This window comes from Chiloscyllium punctatum, chromosome 29 (genome assembly GCF_047496795.1).
Source record: "Chiloscyllium punctatum isolate Juve2018m chromosome 29, sChiPun1.3, whole genome shotgun sequence".
In the NCBI taxonomy this organism is placed as follows: domain Eukaryota; kingdom Metazoa; phylum Chordata; class Chondrichthyes; order Orectolobiformes; family Hemiscylliidae; genus Chiloscyllium; species Chiloscyllium punctatum.
The window spans coordinates 71998501-72013626 of record NC_092767.1 but is presented as its reverse complement, the minus strand read 5'-3'; the positions used below and the strand labels follow the sequence as shown (position 1 = coordinate 72013626).

The following is a 15126-nucleotide window of genomic DNA, read 5'->3' as shown; positions in this document are numbered from 1 at the left end:
CTTGAAAGTGGAGTTGCAGGTAGATAGGAGAGTGAAGAAGGCGTTTGGTATGCTTTCCTTTATTGGTCAGAGTATTGAGTACAGCAGTTGGGAGGTCATGTTGCGGCTGTACAGGACTTTGGTTCGGCCACTGTTGGAATACTGCGTGCAATTCTGGTCTCCTTCCTATCGGAAAGATGCTGTGAAACTTGAAAGCGTTCAGAAAAGATTTACAAGGATGTTGCCAGGGTTGGAGGATCTGAGCTACAGGGAGAGGCTGTACAGGCTGGGGCTGTTTTCCCTGGAGCGTCGGAGGCTAAGGGGTGACCTTATAGAGGTTTACAAAATTATGAGGGGCATGGATAGGATAAATAGGCAAAGTCTTTTTCCTGGGGTCAGGGAGTCCAGAACTAGAGGGCATAGGTTTAGGGTGAGAGGGGAAAGATATAAAAGAGACCTAAGGAGCAACTTTTTCACACAGAGGGTGGTACATGTATGGAACTAGCTGCCAGAGGATGTGGTGGAGGCTGGTACAATTGCAACATTTAAGAGGCATTTGGATGGGTATATGAATAGGAAGGGTTTGGCAGGATATGGGCCGGGTGCTGGCAGGTGGTACTAGCTTGGGTTGGGATATCTGGTCGACATGGATAGGTTGGACCGAAGGGTCTGTTTCCATGCTGTACATCTCTATGACTCTTAACCAATTTTTATAGATCAGTGTCCCTTTAAAAAAACACCTGGCTGTTCGTCGCAGTCTGTGGCCGCGCTGGAGCTGCTGGGAGCTGTAGTCGACAGACTCGCCTCTGTGTTGTTAAAATTGCATTGACGAACTACAAAACCCAGAATCCTCCGGCGTGTAGTCCCGAACTCCATCTTCAGGACCGGGTGGGTGCGACGCGGAAACGACATCACCCAGCGGCCATTGCTCCAACCGGAAGTGTGCTACCTCTTCTTCCGGAGAGAGGCGAAGCGCGGGTCGGTTGCGGCAGAAGGAGCGAAGCGGCGGCGAGGGGGACATCGAGCGCCATGTGAGTAGGTCGAGGAGGGGGTGAAGTGATTGATTGAGAGATAGAGAGAGGGGCGGCGATGATGATGGGGGAGAAAAGAGCCGCACCTCTCTCCTCCGCGGCACCGTTTTCCCGCTCCCCTGTCGGTAATTAGGGGCCTTTTTAAGGCGTTGCTAAGGCCTGAGGCCTAGTCCGCGCAGGCCCGAAGCCTTTCCCCACCGGGGGGGACGGTGATTGGGGGGGGGGAAACAGAGATTCTCGGTACCTAACCCCGTCCGTGGTGTGAGGGGAAGGAGAGGGGACAATATTTACCCGATTCTATCTCACTCTTTTCGCCTCATTGTCCCATTTCACTGGTTCCTCAGACACTAGTCCTCCCCTCACCTGTCCCTCCTCTTGACTAATCCCCCTTCTCCTGTCCCTCTTGGCTCTGACAAACCTGTTCAGAATTCTTTGACGGGGTAACGTGGCACGTTAGACGAAGGAAAGCCAGTTGATGTGATCTATTTGGATTTCCAGGTGGCTGCTAAATAACAGGAGAGCCCATAGTGTTAGGGGTAAGGACCTGGCATGGACAGAGGATTCCTGGTGAAGGTTTATACCCCCAATGTCGACTTCTCGCCCTCTTGATGTTGCTTGGCTTGCTGTGTTCTTCCAGTTCCTCTACTATGGATAGAGGGACAAAGGGATCTTTTTCAGGATGGTAGCTGATGACTAGTGGTTTCTGCAGGTGTCAGTGTTGAGACCATAACTGTTCATATTATTCATTAACAATCTGGGTGAAGGCACTGAGAGCATTGTTGCTAAGTTTGTAAATGATGCAAATGTAGGTGGAGGGGCAGGTCGTGTCGAGGCAGCGGGGAGATTGCAGTAGGGCTTGGCTAGACGAGTGGACAAAGAAGTGGCAGATGGCATACAATTGGGAAAGTGTGAGGTTATGCACTTCAGTACAAAGAATAGTGACTTAAGCTATTTTCTAAATGGGGAAAGGATTCAGAAATCTGATGCAGAAAGGCAGTTGGGAAAAAAGAACAGTATAGCACAGGAACAGGCCCTTCAGATGTCTAAGCCTGCACGGACACATTTTGTCCTTCCATAATAAAACAAATGTCTTCACTCACAGAGGAATCCGTATCCTTTTATTTCCTTCCTATTCATGTATTCGTCCAGGTGCTTCTTGAAAACTTCTATTGAGTCTGCTTCCACCACCTCTAGTGGCGCATTCCAGGCACACGCACCATCTTTTGAGAGAAAAACTTGCCTTGTGCATCTCTTTTAAGACACCACCCACAGACAGACAGACATTGTGTCTCCTAGTACGTGACCCCTCCACCCTGAGAAAACGTCTCTTACTTTCCACTCTATCCATGCCATTCCCAATCTTTTAAACCTCTACCGGTTGCCCCTCAACCTCCTGCATTCCAGTGAAATCGAATGCAGTCTATCCAATCTTTCTTTATAGCTAAAATCTCCCATACCAGGCAAAAACCTGGTGAACCTTTTCTGTACCCTTTCCAAAGTATCGCATCCTTCTGCTGTGGCCAGAACTGTACGCAACATTTCAAGTTCCAAAAAGCAGCAGCATAACTTGCCTATCCTTATACTCCATGCTACTTCTATTGAAGGCGAGCATGCCACAGGCCTTTTTTACTACCTTCTCTACCTATGCTGCCACCTTCAGTGACCTGTGGGGCTGCACACCCTGATCCCTCTGCATATCAATACCCTCCAAAGGGTTCTGCCATGTACTGTATAATTTCCACCTGTACTGGACCTTGCAAAATGCATCACCGCACATTTAGAGTCTTAGAGATGTACAGCACAGAAACAGAACCTTCAGTCCAACTCGATGCCAACCAGATATTGCAAATTAATCTAGACCCATTTGCCAGCACTTGGCCCACATATGTCTAAACCCTTTCTATTTGATTGGATTAAACTCCATCTGCCATTTTCTGCCCATGCCTCCAACTGATCTATATCCTGCTGTATCCTCTGACAATCTTCCTCAATATTCACAACTCCACCAATCTTTGTGTCATCCACAGACTTACTAATTAGACCAGCTACGTTTTCCTTCAAATCATTTATGTAGTCCACGAGCAGCACAGTTCCCAGTCGTTTTCTTAAGGGAATCCAAGTCATTCTGTTAGGGTTAACATGCAGGTTCACTTGGCAGTTAGGAAGGTAGATGCAGTGTTAGCAGTCATTTCAAGAGGGCTAACACTCTTAGCATTCATTTCAAGAATAGAAACGCAGTGATGTATTGCTGAAGCTTCATAAGGCTCTGGTCAACTGCATTTGGAATGTTGTGAGCAGTATGGGCCCATACCTAAGGAAGAAGGTTGACAATGTAGGTTTGCTTGCTGAGCTGGAAGGTTCGTTTGCAGACGTTTCGTCGCCATGCTAGGTAACCTCTTCTTCAATACCCTCCAAATGAAGCACTGGTGGTGTAGAAAGCGGGCTACACCACATGTACTTCATTTGGAGGCTCACTGAAGATGTTACCTAGCATGGTGACAAAATGTCTGAAAACTAACCTTCCAGCTCAGCGAGCAAACCTACATGCAGAACCTCAACCTGAGCTACAAATCTTCTCAAAACTCGTGACAAGGTTGAGGCTGGCTTCAAGCAGGTCCAGAGGAGTTTTACAAGAATGATCCCAGAATTTGTTATATGAGGAATGATTGACAACTCTGGGTCTCTATTTGATGGAGTTTAGAAGGATAAGGGGGCCTCTGATTGAAACATACAGAATGCTGAGGGGTCTGGATAAAGTGGATGTGGACAAAATATTTCCAATAGTAGGAGAAACTAGGACTCAAAGATAGTGTCAAAGAGTGTGATGCTGGAAAGGCACAGCAGGTCAGGCAGCATCTGAGCAGCAGGAGAATTGACATTTTGGGCATAAGCTCTGCATCAGGAGGCATGATGAGCATAAAGTCTTCATCACCATACTCTTCGACTCTGATTTCCAACACCTGTAGTCGTCACTTTCCCCCAAAAGTGCAATGTCAGAGTGAACGGGTGACCCTTAGAACTGAGATGAGAAGGAATTCACAGTAATGAATCTGTGGAACTCATTACTGCAGAGGGTTGTGGAGGCCAAGTCATTGAGTGTATTTATGATAGATAGATGATTTGTTGATTGACAGGAGGAATCAAAGGTTATGGGCAGAAGGCAGGAGGATGGGGTTAAGACCATAAGACATAGGAGTGGAAGTAAGGCCATTCGGCCCATCGAGTCCACTCCGCCATTCAATCATGGCTGATGCGCATTTCAGCTCCACTTGCCAGCGTTCTCCCCGTAGCCCTTAATTCCTCTAGACAACAAGAACCTATCAATCTCGGCCTTGAAGACATTTAGCGTCCCGGCTTCCACTGCACTCCGTGGCAATGAATTCCACAGGCCCACCACTCTCTGGCTGAAGAAATGTCTCCGCATTTCCGTTCTGAAATGACCCCCTCTAATTCTAAGGCTGTGTCCACGGGTCCTAGTCTCCTCGCCTAACAGAAACAATTTTCTAGCATCCACCTTTTCAAAGCCATGTATTATTTTGTACGTCTCTATTAGATCTCCCCTTAATCTTCTAAACTCCAACGAATACAACCCCAGTATCCTCAGCCGTTCCTCATATGCTAGACCTGTCATTCCAGGGATCATCCGTGTGAATCTCCGCTGGACACGTTCCAGTGCCAGTATGTCCTTCCTGAGGTGTGGGGACCAAAACTGGACACAGTACTCCAAATGGGGCCTAACCAGAGCTTTATAAAGTCTTAGTAGTACATCTCTGCTTTTATATTCCAACCCTCTTGAGATAAGAGACAACATTGCATTCGCTTTCTTAATCACAGACTCAACCTGCATGTTTACCTTTAGAGAATCCTCGACTAGCACTCCCAGATCCCTTTGTGCTTTGGCTTTATTAAGTTTCTCACCATTTAGAAAGTAGTCCATTCCTATATTCTTTTTGCCAAAGTGCAAGACCTCGCACTTGCTCACGTTAAATTCCATCAGCCATTTCCTGGACCACTCTCCCAACCTGTCTAGATCCTTCTGTAGCCTCCCCACTTCCTCAGTACTACCTGCCTGTCTACCTAACTTTGTATCATCGGCAAACTTCGCTAGAATGCCCCCGGTTCCCTCATCCAAATCATTAATATATAATGCGAACAGCTGTGGCCCCAGCACCGAACCCTGCGGGACACCGCTCGTCACCGGCTGCCATTCTGAAAAAGAACCTTTTATCCCAACTCTCTGCCTTCTGTTAGATAGCCAATCCTCAATCCATCCCAGCAGCTCACCTCGAACACCATGGGCCCTCACCTTGCTCAGCAGTCTCCCGTGTGGCACCTTATCAAAGGCCTTTTGAAAGTCCAGATAGACCACATCCACTGGGTTCCCCTGGTCTAACCTACTTGTTACCTCTTCAAAAAATTCCAACAGGTTTGTCAGGCATGACCTCCCTTTACTAAATCCATGTTGACTTGTTCTAATCAGACTCTGCTCTTCCAAGAATTTAGCAACCTCATCCTTAATGATGGATTCTAGAATTTTACCAACAACCGAGGTTAAGCTGATTGGCCTATAATTTTCCATCTTTTGCCTTGATCCTTTCTTGAACAAGGGGGTTACTACAGCCATCTTCCAATCGTCCGGGACCGTTCCTCGTCCGGGTTGAGGAACGTATCAGCCATTATTGAATGATGGAAATTGTGCTGTTCTTTCATTTGGTCTTATGGCCCTCACTGCTGCACCCCGACCCTCTTGCCTCACCGTTTCCTCCTCCCCCCCCCCCAACTTTATCCTCTTGTCACCTCATTCAACTTACTCAATTTATGTTACCCTTTCCATATCGTTTCCTGTGCTGTTAAGGGAAGGCATTTGTTCAGTTTCTTTATTACAGTAGTTGGAATTAGCTGTCTGACCAGAGTCCTGTTCCAATGGGTGTTACATGTTCTGGCCTGTACCTTGAGCTTTCCTAACTGAGACCCTGATTAACTTATTTTCATGATGGGAGAAGCTGAACTTTTGTGTTATAATTCAACGACAGTCTAGTTGAGGCAGGCACGATGTCTGGTGATGTTACAGATTAGTGATGGCGTTAATGTGTGATTGGATACTTGTTGCGGGATTAAACAGATCACCAAGTTGAGCAAATTAGTTTAATTTTGGATTGTTGCCAGGAGATGGCGAGAGTGGATACTGGCAAGGGAGAAGAGTTTGGAGTAAAACTGAACATGTTGTCTTCAAAATTAATGTTTAACTGGAAGAAATTCTGCAGATCCAGTATTGGATGTCAAATGCACAATAAGGAGTGGAGCAGTGAATGAGATGTTCGTAAGATTCAGCTGAATGTCATCATTGTACAGGTGAAAACTGTCTGTGTGTATGATCGGAGGCTAAGGATCTATATCCTTGGGGTGGGAGGTATAATTATGATCTACTGTTCTCTGTGGAAAGGACCGTCTAACATCCTTTTAGATATGTGATCTCTGGTTTTTGTGAGCTTCTGTAAACCTGTGTGAAAATATCCCAAAGTCTGTATCATTTTAAAAAGAATAAATTCAGTCTTTGGAGATCTATAAATAATGGAGCTCTTTTAAAGTGTGTGTGTTTTGGGATGTTAGTTGAGTTGGTGGGAACTTTCTAAAATAAATACTGGGAGCATTCCGACATACAGCGTATATAATCCCTTTCACTCAAGTAGTTGCCTGGCAGGCTTCACTATATTTGTATAGATTCTGTCTTTGCCATTCTAACGTTAGTCTTTTGCTATGTGATGGACTTAATTGCTTTCCTGGGTTTTGTCCGAGCAAAATTTGTGGCATCAACATGACCCAGTTCAGAATAATCCTGCTCTGGTTGTAGGTTCAAGCTCCTGATTAATTTTTAAGGAGCCTGGGTTAAGTTTCACAAGGTTGATTTGAATGGGGTACCATTCATAGAGTCATACGGCATGGAAACAAGTGCTTTGGTCCAATTTGTCCATGCTGACCAGGTATTCCAAACTGAACTCGTCCCACTTGCCAACATTTGGCCATAAACCTCTAAACCCTTCCAATTCATGTACCTTTCCAAATGTCTGTTAAATCCTGTAATTGTACTGGCCTCTACCGTCTCCTCTGGCAGCTTATTCCATATACACGCCACCCTCTGTGTGAAAGCATTGCCCATTGGGTCCCTTTAAAATCATTACCCTCTCACCTTAAACCTATCCCTGACCCTTGGGAAAAAAAAGACCTTAGCAATTCACCTTATCTATGCCCCTCGTGACCTTATAAACCTCTATAAGGTCACCCCTCAGCCTCTGACATTCCAGGGTAAAAAGGTCCTAGGCTGTCTAGCCACCTCTTACAATTCCAGTCCCGGCAACATCTTGTCAATTTTTTCTGCATCCTTTCTAGTTTAACGACATCTTTCCTGTAACAGAATTATAAGCAATAATATAAAAGTAACCTCACCTATGTCTTGTCCAGCTTGTTCCAGCTCCTGTACACAGTGCTCTGACAAATGAAGGCAAGCATGCCAAATACAACCTTCACCACAATATCTACCTGTGATGCTAGTTTCAAGGAACTACGAACCCACATCCTGAGGTCCCTCTGTTCAACAACATGCTCCAGCACTGTCCTGTTAACTGTGTAATTCCTGCCTTGGTTTGCCTTATCAAAATGCACACCTCACATTTATCGAAATTAAACTCTGTCTGCCACTTCTCAGCCCATTGGCCCACCTCATCAAGATCTCGTACTTTGCGATAACCTTCGGTGGCCACAGTACCACCAGTTTTGGTATCATCCGCAAACTTATTAACCCTACCCACTATATTTTCATCCAAATCTTTGATATGATGACAAACAGCCGTGGACCCAGAACTAATTCTTGCAGTGCATCACTAATCACAGGCCTCCAGTCCGGATGATAGCCCTCTGCCTTCTACCATCAAGCCAATATTGTATCCAGTTGGCTAGCTTTCACTGGATCCCATGTGATCTGACCTGAACCAAACATGTCTACCATGTGGGATATTGTCGAAGACCTACAGAAGTCAAAATGGTGTGTCAAATTTTTCATGGCTTTGTTCAGAGGAGAACAGGCAGTTCACATCATGCCATGATTGAACATTAAGAACACTAGAAACAAAAGCAAGTGTAGTCCATTGGCCTGGTCCATAATTCAATCCAATCAGGGGCTGATTTTTGACTTCAAATCCATCCTCCCACCCATTGCCCATCTTCCCTGATTCTGTGAGAGACTAAAACATTGTCTATCCCAGCCTTGTATATTTTCAACAATGGAGCATTCGCAACCTTCTGAGGTAGTATTCCAAAGATTCATAACCCTTTGAAGTAATTTGTCTTCTCCTCAATCTGAAATGTGCAGTCCTTCTCCTGAGACTGTGCCATTTTTGAGATTCTCCAGCTTGAGTGGGAGGGGAAAACACAATCTCCGTTCAGGATTCACCTAGTTTTGGAGCATTCCCTTTACGCAATTTGGCTTTTACGAAAGAGCTACATTAGTACCGGCTTTTGCAAATCTGGAGAGGATTTTCATTCTTATGAAAATTGGAGAAACATTTTCCCCATATAAATCATGCACCTTCGCTTTATGCCATTTTCTGCTTACGAGAGGTTTCCTGGAAACGCTGTACTTTCTGATAGCAGGGGCTACCTGTATTTGTCCTGTCAACCCCCTTCAGAGTCTTTTAATATTTCAGTGAAACTGCCCCTCAGCTAATAATGGATGATTGTTGCATGTTTATATGTGGGGCATGCCTTTTGTGAAACCCAACTGGAGCTTTCTGATGTGGAGTATGATGTGCTATAATGATTGTTGTAACCTCCAGAATTAATCAAGTTAATTAAGATTCTGCTACCGCAATCTTCCTAGTTGAGGGGACAGCAAGGACTGACTTGCTCTAGGACTTTACTGGGGCTTTCCACAGGGGAGTTCTTTTGATTCATTCATGGGATGTGGGCACTGCTGGTTAGGACAGCATTTATTGCCCATCCCTAGTTGCCCAAAGGATAGTTAAGAATCAGTCATATTGCTGTGGGTACAGAGTCACATATAGGCCAGATTGAATAAGAAAGGTAGTTTCCTTCCCAAATAGGTATCGGTGGATGGGATGGGATGGGATCCATATTATTTGAATATTTTATTAAATTCAAATTCCGCCATCTACCATAGCAGGATTCAAACTCTGGACCTTACCTGGTATTCTGGATTAATGGTCCAGCGAGAATGCCACTAGTTCATTGGTGCCATGTGATACACTACACTGACAACTTTGGGATGGGCCAACTTGGTTTATTCCAAAATCCAGAGAGCATATACCTACTTTACTTGGCCTTTTAGCGTAGGCTACCCTCTCATCTTGGTGACCAGTTGAATGAATGTTTTCTGTATTGACTTCAGAGGCAGCTATCCATTTGTAAATGCAGAGACCAAAACTACACATAGCAGTTACCCAATCAGCAGTATCTTGCCATTCAGTCGCCATTTCCACAGTCTTGCTGTGCTTTTGTCTACATAACAGCAGTATTTCGCTTCAAAAGAAGTCTTGAGTTGGTTATTCAGAGCATTCTGAAGCTGTGCTGAGAGTTGGAAGGTCCTTATATCAAAGAGGGTCTAACGATTAATCACTCTGCCTTCTTATTATGTTTGACTCTCCACTATTGGATCCTTAATGATGAATCTTTGAAATAACTTGGAATAATCCTTCTAGGAGTCTGCTAAACAAGCCGAAGAGTGAGATGACTCCTGAGGAGCTCCAGAAGAGAGAGGAGGAAGAGTTTAACACAGGACCTCTCTCTGTTCTGACACAGTCCGTGAAAAACAACACGCAGGTCCTTATCAACTGTCGCAACAACAAGAAGCTGCTTGGCAGAGTCAAAGCCTTTGACAGGTAGGCTTTTTGTGATCACTGCTTGCCTGTCTACTCTTGCTTTCCAACTATATTGGCAGGCTCCCCACCCCCCAAAAAATCAAAAATGTATGTTATGGGAGGAATGTTCACCGCTAGGTTTTAACATGTGACATCTATGACATTTTGTCACAACCAAAATGCAGCAGAGTGGCAAGTAGCTTGATATTATTTTATATATTCCTACAAATATTGAGGAATATGGGGGAAAAATGTGGGAGTGTGGTGTTGAGGTTGAGGATCAGTTATGATCATGCTGAATCATAAAGCAGGCTTGAAAGGCTACAGGCCTACTTGTGCTCTTGTTTTCTATTTATCTGCAGCATTAATCAAATTGCTGCTATCACAGAGCATTACTGTGATAGATTGCATATAAGTCTTTCACCTTCACCTAGCAATGAACTTTACAATTGTCCTGCGTTTGCAGGTGTATTGAAATTACATAAAATTCTGGTCTAGTGACATTTCTTTTTTAAAAAACCAAACAAGGAACAAGTCAGGAATTTAATCTATCATTGTCATCCTTTCCGGGAATAGTATTAACTTTGTGGTCTGTCTGCAGTCATGAGTCACAATGGGCTTTACCTGTGGACTGGTGAAGTTCTGGTATGCAGAGCGCCTGGTGCTGGAAGCTTGCTCTGTGGGGAAGGTCTGGGCCTTAGCTTTAGTGTAGAGACAGCATTGAAATATATTTGTTTGCTGCTTTCTACCTGCATGGTAAAATTCTGCATGTTGTTTTTTAGCACAAGTGCATTGTAAATGAGAAGCCTGTGGCTTTAGGTCAAGACAAATAGGAAGGGTTTGGAGCGATATGGGCCAGGTGCTGGCAGGTGGGACTAGATTGGGTTGGGATATTTGGTTGGCATGGATGGTATGGACCAAAGGGTCTGTTTCCATGCTGTACATCGCTATGATTCTATGTCTTGCCTTGTGTGTCAAATAGACTTGTTGTGGTGTTACGACTCAATAGTCTTAGAGATGTAGAGTACTGAACCAGACCCTTTGGTCCAACTCATCCATGCCAACCAGATAAATTAATTTAGTCCCATTTGCCAGCATTTGGCCTGTATCCCTTTAAACCCTGTTCATGTACCTATCCAAATGCCTTTTAAATGCTGTAATTGTACCTACCTCCACCATCTCCTGTTGCAGCTCATTCTGTTCACCCAATCCACCGAACATTTGTCAGTGTTCTATTTGTGCATCCGAGCTGGTTGAATTGTGGTACTTTATCGCTGCAGATCCCACCACTCTATGTCTGATTAGCGTCTGATTACTTCCATTCAGTGGTATCCCTTATGATCTGTTGAATGACTGACAGCTCTTACTCAACTGGACTTATTCCAGCTCCACCTTAAACTTTGGAACGAAGCTATATGGACTGACACCGGGGCGGCACGGTCGCTCAGTGGTTAGCACTGCTGCCTCACAGCACCAGGGACCCATGTTTGATTCCAGCCTCAGGCAACTGTCTGTGTGGAGTTTGCACATTCTCCCTTTGTCTGCATGGGTTTCCTCCGGGTGCTCCGGTTTCCTCCCACAGTCCAAAGATGTGCAGGTTGGTGAATTGGCCATGCTAAATTGCCCATAGTGTTAATTGCATTAGTCAGGAGTAAGTATAGAATAGGGGAATGGATCTAGGTGGGTTACTGTTCGGAGGGTCGGTGTGGACTTGTTGGGCCAAAGGGCCTGTTTCCACACTGTAGGGAATCTAATCTAATCTAATCTAATCATTTCCTCTCACCGCAATGGGGAAGAGATTGGGTTGGATCTAACATTAACTCAAAAAGTAACAGGTTTTGAAATGACCTGTTCCAGTTCCAGGTTAAGATCCTCTCTCACTGATCGTGCACACTCCTACAGGCATCTGACAACAGAGTTGATGAGATGCCAGTGCAGATTTCTGAATCATCCTCTGCTCACGAAGAATAGAATAAACTAACTTAATTTATTTCTCTACTGCTTTGTGTCACTGATCTTTGTAACACTGTCCATCAGTGAGGGCAGTACTATAAAAGTTTGGCTAGCACTCCACCTCTGGAACCTGGACAGACTTCCAGTCCTGACTGATAGGGATGTGATTTTCACCCCGTTTCGTGGCAGTGAACTTTATTTCAGGCAGTTACAATAGATTGGCAAGTGAGTACCGAAAATACGTTGAATGGATGTGACTGGTAGCAGCTCTGGAAGTGGCAAATCTTTACGCAGGGAGTATTAAAGCTTTGGAATCAGCTACCTGATAGCTTTTCAGTAAAGAATTAGGTGAGTACGTGAAAGCAAAAGTAAATTGCAAGGATGCAGAGGAGGGCTGGGCTGTCGAGTTTACTGTTTGGTGCAACTGGTTAAGGCTAGTTGTAATGAATATCTGCCTCTTACACTCCAGTTGTTAGTGGGTTTTGGAGCCCTCGCATAAAAATGACCACGGTTGGTGTTAAATTGTTAAAATTCACTGACAAGGTGCCAGGTTGGTAAAGGAAACTGAAATGTCACTGGTCTGGACAGGAGGTACACTTGCTTTATGTGATGAGCTTCTGATTAAAGAATTTGCAACAAGTGGGGAAGTATTTTAATTTCCCACTCCCCACCTCAAGGAAGTAAGTCAAAATATATATCCTCATTGCTGTTCCTTAAAAATCACATGGTTAAGGTGTCGTATTTGACAGGGTAGTTTCTGACTGATGTCCTGCAGTCTACACTGGGTATTGAGCACAATGTTAATGTTCTCGCTGTATGTAGCATCTGATAAAACTAACAGTGATAACTTGACCCTTTTTAAGCCAGGAAATGCATCTCTCTCCTATTTGTTATCTGTTACAACCTTGTCACTAAGGTAATCAGATTTCAACCAGTTCATTGTGCCTTTTTAGGTACAACTGTGTCTTTTGCCTTACTTCCTTCTTCCTCCTTCAAAGACCAACGGTTTTTATTTTCAATTCCCTTTCCAAGTTTTCTGTGAAATCTGCAAGTGGGTATTTTTGTAATGGATCTGGTAGCAATGTTTGCTACTGTAGGTGGCCTGTGATAAGAAACACTGACACTGTATTTTGTGTGGACTGCATCTATATCACTGTCTGTAAGTGCAGTATTTTGCCTTTATGATTCCAACTTTGGCGCAATGGATCGTGCAAGTTCTGAAGGGGCAGCCTGGTTTGCCTTTGGGTGCATGACATGTGTCAAAGGGCATGTGGAGCAAGGGAAGCACTTGCAGGGAATCTCCACTACATGCACTGAGAGTGATTATGATCTGCAGTACCATTGGAGTCCTGAATTGTGTTGCATTGACGAGGTGTGTTATTGGAAAGAATTTCTGTTCTGAAAAGCTCTCAAATTCTCACCTGTTTCCTGTTCCAGACATTGCAACATGGTGCTAGAAAACGTCAAAGAGATGTGGACCGAGGTACCCAAGAGTGGGAAAGGCAAGAAGAAGTCCAAACCAGTTAACAAGGACCGATACATCTCCAAGATGTTCCTCCGAGGGGATTCGGTGATTGTTGTTCTTAGAAATCCATTGATTACTGGCAAATGAAATGGCTGCTTTTGTGATAATTGTAACTTATGACACTGAGTGGGAGATTCTGAACCAATAACAAGCCTAGTTCTTTTATTTTGTTTCTTAAGTCGGGCCCTGACATTGTGTTTTTGTTGTGGACTTTACTTTGTAATAAAATACATTTTGTGTACATACTGTTTCTTTAGCTTAAGCTGAATTTCAATTGTCAGGTATTGACTCAGGTCTTTTTGAAACTCAACTCCTTTGAGTCCTGGTGGATGGCTGTTTCAATCTGATCAATGCACCAGAACCAGCCTGGCACTGCATGTCTCTCCCTTTTTTAAGAATACTTCATGTAGCTGTAAGTGATGTATAAGGCATGACCGAGTATCATTGCCTATACGGAAGCAGTTCTTCTTCCCTATGTTTTGAATCCCAGCGTCTGGCTCTGGGACCACTTGGCACATCTCTTGCATGTAAGTACTTGGAATTGTGCCATTTTAAACATTAGTTTGTTATTGTCTATACAGTCAGGAAAATGCCATTAAAATGGTGATGATTAGTTATTCACTGCATAAGCATTGAGTAAACATGACAGCACTGATCTTGCATCCTGCAGGTGGATGCTTCCTGAACGCAGATACGAATATCCAGACCCCAGTACCCACCTTAACTGGGTTGCCAAGCGATAATGCAATCTAACTTTGGTTTGGTGCACTGAATTGTTTGTTGAAATGTGCTGCTCACTTTCACCTGGTTTTGTTGGGACCTTGTTAATTGTCTACCAACCAACTAGATCTTCCTTCAGACAAGCTGATTGCATTAGTTTCCACTTTACTCTCCTATATCAAGGTGGTTTAAAATGCGGTGCTTGGGAAAAGCAGTTCATGACCAAATCAAGCCTCAGTAATTACAGAGTAGGTGGGTCTGCAACCAATCTGCCTTGCCTGTTTCACAATTGGTATTGGTTGTCTTGTCACTCTGGGGCAAGATTCTTTCCACATTGGCCTGTCAGGATAGTAGCTAGAATGGTTCTGGATTCCACACAGGGTGTCACCTGTAGCTTGGCTGATCATTAGCCTTGCTCAGGAGTGCCAATCATGAGTCCCATTCCATGAGACTCAATTAGTGCAATAAAGACACTGAAAATTGCAATGTATTGCAAGACTTTAAATACTCTGCACTATTAAGGTTCCTGCTTGATTTGCTTTTTACTTGGTGCAGTTTGTCCCATTGTTGCAACAGATTACTGAATTTTGCATTCATCACTGCAAGTTACCCTAATTTTTAGTAACCTAGAAGCAGATTGAGTACTTACCAGTGTCCCATGACTGAAATATGACAAATCCTTGTGGTATTTTCACAATTCTAATTATATTTTTAAAACTTAGTGAGCCAATTATACCTCAATATAGTTTGTGAAAAGTTCTGTCCTTGCCATTTTCAGCCATTTAAAAACTACTTCACACTGTGGATTGACCCTGATTTAAATACTGCTTTTGTTCACTGCGATAAACTCACTTTCAGTTGTAATCATACTTTATTAAGTCAGCTTGAATAATTATGAAAGTATAATGTTGTTTCAAACAAATCTGTCAAAGTTGAACTGCAAACAGCTGAAAAGTTCAGTGTGTACCAAGTTTCTGTTCTCAGCCTCTTCCTTTGCAGCAATTGACAACTTGTGCAAGTCCAGAAAAGTAGCTGATCAGCTTCCACC

The 15126-nt window shown here is 44.0% G+C and overlaps 1 protein-coding gene across 1 annotated transcript; it reads left to right on the top strand.

Moving 5' to 3' along the window:
- Positions 1-913: 913 nt before the first annotated feature.
- On the top strand, positions 914-13599 carry snrpd2 (small nuclear ribonucleoprotein D2 polypeptide). Its single transcript, XM_072549387.1, has 3 exons — positions 914-1010; positions 9722-9901; positions 13271-13599. Coding segments are annotated over exons 1-3 (357 nt in total). The 5' UTR covers positions 914-1008; the 3' UTR covers positions 13446-13599.
- The last annotated feature ends 1527 nt before the right edge of the window (positions 13600-15126 follow it).

Coding starts and splice junctions, on each gene's coding strand:
- snrpd2 (XM_072549387.1), top strand. Junction 9,902..13,270: donor AGAGTCAAAGCCTTTGACAG/GTAGGCTTTTTG, acceptor TTCCTGTTCCAG/ACATTGCAACATGGTGCTAG.